We start from the raw sequence: 10,847 nt of genomic DNA on the forward strand, positions 1-10,847 counted from the left end.
ATGCAATGTAAAGATTCCTTGGATTATCCTCGTATTCTTTAAGGAAAAAATCAGTTTAAATTTTGAAAAATATGATAACTAACTACCCATGCTTAATTTAAAACGTGCCAAATCATATTTCATCTTTAAATATAATAACCATGACTTTTGACTAGTCTTCTCCATTTCTTCTATCGTCAGTTTGAGTTCATCTGAAATTTGCAATGGGTGAGGTTGATCGATGGTCAAACATTCATCAAGATTTGTTAAACGAAGTTACAAAGCGGTTTTATTCATATGACAATGACTACCTTCAACTACGATTGGTTTGTAAGCAATGGAACTTGAAACTTCCAAAGATCCCCACTGGCAACAAAGTTCCGTGGCTGCTACTACCTATTAGTGGTGGTGCTGCTAAAGAATCTTTTGAAGCAGTTCGTTCTATTGAAGAGGAGGACATCTATCATATCATGCAATTACCTACCATTGACGAAGCAACTCTTGACACAGATGGTCTTGAAGAGGAGGGGATTTATCATTTCATGCTATGGGAGCTTCAAGACAACAGCATATGCGGTTCTTGTCATGGATGGTTGATCATCGTAATGGTATATGAAGGTACGATAAAAATGTTAAACCCGTTTACAAAGGTTCACTTAGATCTTCCTCCAATCTCAACTCTCTCCAATGTAATTGATATTAATGGAAATGAATGTATTAAAATTCCTATGCATAAAACCCAAATTTGGAAAGCTATTATAAACTCAGCTCCTACAAATGACAATAATAATGATTTTATGGCTGTGGTCATATATGGATGTAAGAGTAACTTAGCCTTTTACAAGCCCAATGACAAGAGATGGCTTAGATTTTCAACAAGATCCATGTGCGATGTCATATTTTTTCAAGAGAAAATATATGCAGTAGATTATGAAGGCCAACTATACGAATTTGATACCAAAAATAAATCAGGACCAATGGGAAGAATTTATGAAGCCACACCACCTCCATCGGATAAAGGAATCTTCAAGTGTTACTATCTGATTGGATGTGCTAATGGAAGTTTATTGATGTTGATAAGACCTGTAACACGTCGTTACAAGGTTGTGGAGACCGTCAAATTCTATGTCTATGAATTGAAGAAAAATGAAAAAGCATGGTCAAGAATATATGATTTGGGAAATTATATATTAGTAATTGGTCTCAATTCTTCTGTTCAAATGTTGTCGAGCAAAGGAAATCAAATCTACTTTACTGATAACATGCGTATCGCGCACTCACCATACCTTGCTGAACTTCATGACGTTGGTATCTTCAATTTGGAAGATGGGAGTTTCAAAAAATTGTTAACAGATGTGAAATTTTTTTGTCCTCCTGTTTGGATATTATCCTAAGTTTTTTTTCTTTTATTTTTTTTAAGCCTCTGCTATTAAGGCATGCTTATCGCCTTTTTTATTATTAGCATACAAGTTTGTTCGCATTTTACATTTAATTATATTTTAGTCAAATATATTTATTCTCTTCACCGTGTGTTTTTAGAGGATTTTTTAAAAAAGTCATAATACACTGTATATATGATGCATGAGATGTGAAATACACATGCGTTAAACTCATCCAAATATGAGCATATCGATTTATTTTTTCTCTCGTCAAGGGGAGATCAACCCTCTCTCTGGAGAGTACCCCAGAACAATAGGTTCTGTATTAGGAGCATAAATCACCATCTCAACACAAATCTAAACCTTTGAATCACCAGTTTAACAGAACAAATTCACCTCAAGTTCGAACTACAAAAAAGACAGAAGACTAAAGAAAGGTGAGTGGAATAATCTAAAAAAAAAAAAAAGGAAAACTGGACACATGAGAAACCAAGTTGGCCTCTGCCCAATCAAGAACCCAATAATAATATGCAATACATGCAAAGGAGTGCTGACAAAGAAAAAGGACCAATAGATATCAGCAGGCCCCTCAATACAAATACCAACACAAGAAGCCTCAATACAAAAAGCAGGATGGACTACAAGCAAGCATACGAGCCCACTAATACCAATCTGCCTACTATCAATGAAGGTGAGTTATATGGGGAAGTGAGTGAAGAAGGCCTGATTACACAATTGGGGGTTAATGCAGCGAGAAATAAAAACAATGGCGAGTTAATATGGGCTCCAAGAAACTCAGAGAGAGACAAAAGGAGTAAGGAAATTGAAACGCACACCACTGAAACAGGGACCAGTATTATGTGGAGCTAGCTCCAGAGGAAGAAGACGAAGATAGAAAAGAAGAAGACGACCAAAATGAGGAATCAAGCACCAACAAACCTGTAGTGAAATTGAACTAGTGCAGAAAATTGTGGACAAACTTCAACTGAAGAGAACAAAAGAGGCGATGGAACAAGAGGACAGACCTAAGGAAGGAAAGTGAGGAAGACCAGAAGCAAAGGCACGCGAAGAAAATCAGATTCGCAGAGGACGACCAAGAAATGGAAGAGGCGCAAGTAGGAGGGGAAAACTCATCATACACAGAAGAGGCACATATCCAAACCATGGCTGAGGAGGCAGGCCTTATCAAGCCTCCGACCTCGCCATGATTATTTTAAGCCGGAACTGTCGCGGTGTGGCCCCAGCGGTGACAGTTGCTGAATTGAGAAGCATATGCAAAAAAATATCAGCCTGCCATTGTTTTTCTAATTGAAACAAGACCAAAAGTAGATAGTGTTAGGAATAAATAGTATGACCACAATTCAATTAATCATGTGTCAAATAATTTATTATTGTTATTATATTAAAATGTTAATATAATAACGTCCTCAATTAAATTTAGAAATTTATCATTGTGATAGTGATCATAATATTGAGAGATAAATCTTTTATAATTTAATCTAAATTGTTTTTAGTCATAAGATTATTAAAAAGGACATTAATAATCCGAAAAGATCAATATATATATAATGGTTTTCATTTGATGAAGATTAATAGATCTCATTCATTAAATTATATATATAGATGGTGTATATAGAGATATGACCATTGAACTCACTCACTTTTGAGAATTCCTAATGGTTATAATTATTGTATATTTGTCAATAGGATATTTTCAAGATGAACATAGTAATAGAGTTTCCTTTGACCAACGACTATCATAGTAATTAATAATGTATTTATTATACTTTGATTCCAGACACCTAATACCCTAGGGTGCTAGTTGAATGGATATTGGGTATGATTTAAATACTTGTAGAATTAATGATTAGTCAATAAAGAATCCATCAACTCGGTAAAGAGTTTGAGTTCTATAATTATAATGACTGAGATGAATAAAACATTGGCCAAGGAGATTGAATGAATAAAGAAATGAGTTTCTTAGGTCATTCATAGTTCATTATAATAATGGTAACAAATTAGAGTTTGACAATTAAACCATACTCTAAAAGTTAACCAAGAGCTGGAAAGATGGAAGGAATTATACTTTGTTCTTCTGAGGTTCTTAGTAAAAATATATTACTTCATACTATCGGATCATTGAGGAGTGTTGCTAGACGCCAACCTTGATTAGTAAATTTAGTATGACTAATTTACTACCCGTTTAGTATTGAATCTATGAGGTCACACACTAACGAGTGTTCTAATCTTTCCTGTAGATGTAACACCCTACCATACAGAGTCTTATGCTTAAGTCATAATTCAGAGATGGCCAGGTATTACGACCTCAAATGTAAAAATTTAGTACGTATAGTAGTATGAATGATTGTTTATAACTAGGAGCCTTTATAGAAAAAGGGGTAAACAAAAATCACAACTCGAAAGCGCAACACTCCGATCGATAACGTGACGAACAAGGATAAACCAACGCGAGATTATATATATACAAAGGAGTGTCAAAAACAGGAATATCAAGACTCAAAATCCGGCTGCGAAGATAACCGGTCCGAGCATAGCAATATATACATATGATAAAATAAGAAAAACCCCAAAGGAAATCCAAAGGGACACAAATACAGAAACCTATTCTCCAAAATCTTCCATAAGAGGAGTCATCACAGTTTGTATTATTTAATGGAGATAAAAGTATCTAAGCAAAACATATAAACCAAAGCATAGCCCCAAGAACAAAGGATCTTCGCAAATCTAGAAGTCTCCAGCATGCCTCAGTGGAAAACCTCACGTCCTGCATCTGAAAACCACAAAATCTGCATGGGTGAGAACCAGAGGTCCCCAGCATGGTAACAGCTTCCACATATATAATACATAATAATAGAGGAAAGCCGAAGGCAATCCTAGAACTTCCTCCAGATAATTCAAAGCTTATAAACAAGCTAAACCATAAAGGGCATCTGACTAAAGATTCTTTAGTCTAAATAATACTTTCCTTTCCAATTCCTTCAAACCTCCCAACCACCAGCAGGAGTATAATATAGCAAACACAGATATATAAGACAAGAGATATACAAACAGGAACAAGTAAGGCATTTAGACAAATAGCAAAATAGGCAATCTCAATCAATTCACATAGTATGCGTATGATGAATGCCTGTCCCTAGTGGCTGATGATATCATCTGTTGGTTATGGAGCCAACCCGACAAGTCCTGGTAGCTAATTATTGGACTGTCCCTCTGTCGTGTCTCCCCAACTTGAGTTATACTCGATATAATTTGATCATAATCATGATCTATATCCATCACCCTCACTGGTGAATATTTACGGGGGTGAGCTCATCCGGGGCTTTCATAGTGCCCGGTCACCCTGACGACATAGGGTCAAAAGAGCTTCGAGTCTCAACCTGGAGCACATGGTGGCTAGCCACTGCTTCCTCCCAGGGAAACTCTCATCTCCAACAGTAGAAGTGCAACATTCACAATTCATTCAACAGCATATATGCATTTATACTTAGCCATAATCATGGCTCCGCCGTAACACGGCAATAATCTAGCCATTCGGCTCACGGTTAAATCCATAACCAGCCAATTCATTAACAATTACGGCCCTTCGGCCCATGGCATAACAAGCACTTCCACCACCATCCTCCGCATCTCACATAATCATGCTTGATCCTCATTGATCATTCATTTTTCCCTTGCTTCACTCGCAAGTTACCGCATCCCCTAGCTCCTCTTCTCATTGCTAGGCATATCATAATGATTTAAGACATAAATAGTGAGATCGGAGGCTTAGAAGTATGAGATTTGGCTTTTAAAACTCAAAAATCAACTTTGGGATGAAAACAGGGCCACGCGTACGCGTGGGTGCTCTCGTGCCCCAGGCACAAGACTGGCACAATTTCTGGCACAACTCTCTGGAAAATAGCTGGGCATTGGGTGCAGCATATCGGCGAGCCCGCGCACACCACACGCACGCATGGATGGCGCTTTCTAGAAGAACGGTGCGTACGCGCCAAGTGCGCCGACGCGCGGGGGTCATTCTGCTAAAAATTTTCTAAGTTAAAAGCTGCAGAATTCACAATTTCAAACCCCAATCTTCCGACGGACATAACTTTCTCATTTTAAATTGTTTTTCACCCGTTCTTCGAACGACATGGATATCCCGGATCCAAATTCATTTCTAAACAGATTTGGCACAAAACAGAGATTCGTAATCCAAGTTATGTCCCGTCAAAGTATGCCCAAAAACCATGTTTTTCATACAAAACCACAAAGTGCCATTTTCAAAACAAGCCATTTTCAACTCTTTTCAAAATCAATCAAAACATGCCAATTTCATCCCTTTTCTTTGAAATCCATCAAAATATATCAAATTCAACATCAAGCCTCCTCAACTCATACATTGACACTTTACCACAATTCACCAAAATCACTATCCCATCATTTTAATCTACTTCACCCAAGTGGCTCAAACTCAAACACATTGACATATCATATACTCTTCCTCATGCCAATTTTCAACAACACCAATTCCAATAAATCATTATTGTACACAATCAATATCATACTCACCATCAACATGGTTCCGCCCACAATTCAACCATAATCAATCATCAAGCATATATCACAACATGCATATTTCTCATACATCATACCATTAAGGCATCAATAATCATCATCACATATATGACCACATCATATATATCAACCATTCAACAACATCAACAATTCAATGCCTATCTTAGGGCCTCTAGCCCAAGTATTTCCTACCACATTACATATTAGATACGGGAAACCGAGACCATACCTTAGCCAATTTTCCAAGCTCAACCGGAGCACTTCCAAACCACTGTTTCCTCAAGCTCTCAAGGTCTCAACACCTTCAAGAACAGATTTTTCACCACCAAACCCTTTTCAAGCTTTTCAATATCACCAATCAAGCTCCAATATTCACATACACAACCTAAGCCACAATCATCATAACCATACACAACATCTCAATACCCAAACATCATAGAACAACAAATTACACTAGGGTTGAGAATCTTACCACACTCAAGGTCCAAGGAGACAAGATTAACCTTCTCCTTCGAGAGAGTTGGGTTTTATAACATCAAAGAGCCCAAAATCTCAATATTTTTACTCATGAAACTCAAAATCAAAGCTAGAATTTCGAAGAGCAAAACGTGGCTTACCTCAAGATTAATTGTATGGGTTTTGTAGAGCTCTCTGCGGTGAACGCGTGTGATGATTGAATTTTTGACGATTTAGAATTTCACAAGTAAAATCTCATTGTAAAGTATAGTCTCTAAACCAACAATAATCCTTTCATACAAAAATTTTGTTTGTCACAAGTACAAACCCCTAAAATCTATAAACCGAAGTATTTAAAGCTCGGGTCGTCTCTCAAAGGACTTGCAGGGTAGTGTTCTTGTTATTGGTTATGGACTTGTTTATTTTGGGGTTCTAGATGAGAAATATGAATAGTAAATGGTAAGAAAACTTTATTAACAAAATGGTCTTGGCAAGGTTTGGTTATCAAGGGTCTTCATCATTATCACTAGCCACAAGTATGGTAGTTGCAAGGATTAATCCCACTTAGTTATCCTTAAATCAATTAACAAAGGAAAGTCAAGTGAGTTATATCAATCCAAGTCCATAAATCCTAGCTTTAATGAAGGCTAGAGTCAATGGCTATCAACTATCAATCAATTGGACATTAGCAATTCAAGAAATCCTAAGTTACCTTCTCAAGCCAAGAACATAAAATTCTACTCTAACATTCTCCCAAGCATTTCATCAAACACTTGGAAGGTACAAAAAAAAAGTATACTAAATCACAACAAGAATGAATTCTAACTACAATTGAATGCAAAGAATTGACAACAACAATCAAGGAAATCACAATTATCATGAATTACCTCAAATTGCATTATTGAAAGAGAAATAAAAGAACAACAATCTATCCAAAACAAAGTGAAGAATTACAATTATCAAAGCACATAACTAGAAAGAGGGAGAGGAGGAGAGTGAGAATTGATAAAGGAGAAGTGAATCAAAGCATGGATTAAACCTAGATCTAAGAAGAGAGATTAACCTAAACCTAATCCTAATTCTAGAGAGAAGTGAGAGTTTCTCTCTCTAAAACTAACTCTAAACTCTTCTACTAAACTAATGGTAACTAACTATGAATGAATTCCCCTCTTTCCCTTCAATCCTTGGTCCTTATATGCAGTTTGGCGCCAAAGTTGGTTGCAGAAACCCTCCAAAATCGCCAGACACGTGTTGCTTTAATGAGATCACGTGTGGACTGCGACGCGTGCGCGCACGGTACGCGTGCGCGTCCTTGGCCGATTCCGCAGTGTGCGCGCGAGCACCTTGTGCGCGTGCGCGTGCTTGGCTGATTTCACTTCTTTGGCTTTTTATGCTTATCTCCACTTGTATACTTCCTTCCTTGCTCCTTTGATCCATGCCTAGCCTATTTCAATCATGGGATTACTAGCAAACACATCAAGGCATCTTATGAAATTAAGGAGGAATTAGAATTCATCAAAATATGGCTTAAAAAGCATGTTTTTACATTTAAGCACAAATACGGGAGAGATTACAAAATCATGCTAATTCATAGGCTAAATGTGATAAAAGGTCATCAAAATACTCTAAATTCAATACAAGATAAACCCTAAAAATGGGGTTTATCAACCTTCCCACACTTAAACCTTAGCATGTCCTCATGCTAAAATAAGAAAGAACTAAGGGGTATGACACTTATTAAATGCAACTAAACTATATGAACCTATCTACATGCGACTACCTAAGGTGAATGCAAATACTTAGTCCAAACAAATCAATTCCCAAGAGAACATGTGTAAGCACAAGAACTAGGGCAATAGGGATCAATTCCAAACCACAATTGTATAGAATTATCAAAAGATATTCAAGCTTACAAGAATATAGATAATATGAGTGAACACATGTAATTAAACTTTTGAACCCTCACCGGATGTGTATCCGCTCTATTCGCTTAAGTGTTTAAGGGTTAGTTCACTCAATTCTCTTCTAATCATACTTTCCAAAATTTGATTTTCTTCTAACAATCAACACCTATTCAATGCATGCATACATTTATCATGAGGTCTTTCATTTAGGTTGTAATGGGGCTAGGGTCAAGGTAGGATCATTTATGGTTAAGTGACTAGAGATTAGATCTTTGATTAGCTTAAACTTTCCCACATAAGCTATATAATGGCCTATACGATTAAGTACTAACCTAACTACCCATTTCTCATTTTTTCACATACTCATGCCTTTTCTTTTTACTTCACAACACATATGTATTGATTTCTATTGATCTTTACTTTGGGGCATTTTGTCCCCTTTTTATTGCTTTCTTTTTTTTTCCTTTTTCTATTATTTCTTTTCTTTTTTTTTTCTTTTTTTCTTTATTTTTTCTCATTTTTTTTCTTTTTTTTTCTTTCTTTCAAGCTACATACAAGAACATCAATGCATAAGGTCTATACATTTTAATTAATACATGAATATGTACCTACTTCCCAACATTTCTAAAAAATACAAAACTACCCTTTTATTCACCCAATGTCCCAAGGTTCCCACACTTGAATAATACACACACTAGCCTAAGCTAATCAAAGATCCAAATGAAGGACATTTATTGTTTTTCGCTTTAAGGCTTGTAATGTGCTAAAATTAAGAACAAGTGGGTTAAGTGTAGGCTCAAAGTTGGCTAATAATGGAGAGCAAAGGTAGGCTATTTGGGCAAGTGGGCTAATGAAATAATGGCCTCAGTCATACAAATGTATGAATACAAGAAATAAATGGATATATAGAATCAAGCAAATCAAGGATCACCATCATAGAAAGGGAATAATTGCACACAAGAATGGAAAATAAGTGGTTATAAAATGTAACCACATCAATAGGCTCAAGTCTCACAAGCTTGTGTTCTTAGCTCAATACATGCTTCACAAAATATAGATTCAAGCAAGTTTCACCAAAAATTTTCTTCAATCAATTGGGTTGGTGCCCTATAATTAAGTTTCTTGGAAAATCTCGATATTTGACTAAGCATTGTTGTGATTGAAAAATTCAAAAATTTTCTTAGTTTACCCTTTCCTTTTTTTTTTTCAAAATCAATTTCTTATGCAAAAAGGTGACTAAGTTTTAATAATTCAAAAACAATTTCTAATCACAACCATAAACTAAAAGAAAGATATGCAAAAGTGAAAAGAAAAATATCCAAAACATCCAAAATATCCAAAATAGAAAGTATGCAAAAAGGTATAAAGAAAAATCCATCTAAAAGTATGACATCTAGCATCCAAAATGCCTAAAATACAAAATAAGCAGTAAAAGTATCTGGAACGAACCAAAATAGTAAGAGTATCCAAAATAAACTCAAATGCATCAAGTATATACAAAGGTACGCAAAATAAGATAACTAGGAAGTAGCTGAAAATGTTCACCGGTCCTCTCATGGTGCCACCGGCAACCTCCCCACACTTAAGACGAAGCATCGTCCTCGATGCTAAACCTGAAGATCAGGGGTAGGTATACCGGCAGGTGCTGACTCTGTCTGAGGCTGTGGGACCGGCTCCTCATGGGGCTGCTGAATCTCTGTGGCGTCAGGTACAGCTGGAGGTGCATCCTGCTGAGGTGGCGCATCAACATCCTCCTCCTGATGATCCTGCTCATCGGAGGCTAGAGAATCTGGAAGCGGAGGTAACTCAGCACCCAGGGAGATGAGTGCCTGATCCATCCGATCTAGTCGGCGCATAACCTGGCGCTTTTCGCGCTCCAGAAACCGAAACAGACGCTGAACCAGTAGGTAAGTCGGCTCAGGTGCTGGCGGTGGTGGCACAGGAGGTGCGGCTGCCGCAGTAGATGGCCCTGCTGCTACTGTAGAAGAGGATGGGGCTGCTGTCAAGGCTGAAGGTCCAGCTGCCTCTACAACTGCTCTAGCCCTAGATCGGCGTCTAGCCGGGGGCTTCTCGTGCACCCAGCCACCCCAAGGAATAGTAACCTCCTTGTCATCATCATCTGGGGGTGGTGGTACCGCATCATCATCCAACCAAGGAACCTCATCTAAGGCGGCCATACTGGTAACCAAGGTGGGAAACGGGAGTAGGCCACGAATATGTGCTCGCCACATACACTGTCGGATCAATCGAGGAAAATAAACCTCCTTACCCTCCATAACACAACCAATCAGAAGTAGCATCTCCATAGGGATCTCAGAAAAGTGAGTGGTGGGTAAGACGTAGTGGACAAATATCATCTGCCAAGTCTTGGCCTCCCTAGTCAGATGAGCAAAGAGCATCCCTTTAGGCTTTGTGTTGTTCGCATCCATGACCCAAGGAGCATCTGGAAAAGCAATCACGCGCTTAAGCGCCTCATAGTCAAAGGTCATGCAGTGGATAGCAACCTCAGCCTACTGATGAGCGCAGGTGCCCTCAGGAAGATGTTGGCACTGCA

At 37.7% G+C, this 10,847-nt stretch overlaps 1 protein-coding gene across 1 annotated transcript; it reads left to right on the forward strand.

Moving 5' to 3' along the window:
• Nucleotides 1–203: 203 nt before the first annotated feature.
• Nucleotides 204–1,373, forward strand: LOC130975597 (uncharacterized). Its single transcript, XM_057900367.1, has one exon. The coding sequence runs from the start codon at nt 204–206 to the stop codon at nt 1,371–1,373; it is 1,170 nt and encodes a 389-aa protein (XP_057756350.1).
• The last annotated feature ends 9,474 nt before the right edge of the window (nt 1,374–10,847 follow it).

The sequence above is a fragment of the Arachis stenosperma genome, chromosome 4, assembly GCF_014773155.1.
Source record: "Arachis stenosperma cultivar V10309 chromosome 4, arast.V10309.gnm1.PFL2, whole genome shotgun sequence".
Classification (NCBI taxonomy): Eukaryota; Viridiplantae; Streptophyta; class Magnoliopsida; order Fabales; family Fabaceae; genus Arachis; species Arachis stenosperma.

What these genes read in the sequence shown, in the direction of transcription:
- LOC130975597 (XM_057900367.1), top strand. Translation starts at nt 204, where the DNA reads ATGGGTGAGGTTGATCGATGGTCAAACATTCATCAAGATTTGTTAAAC.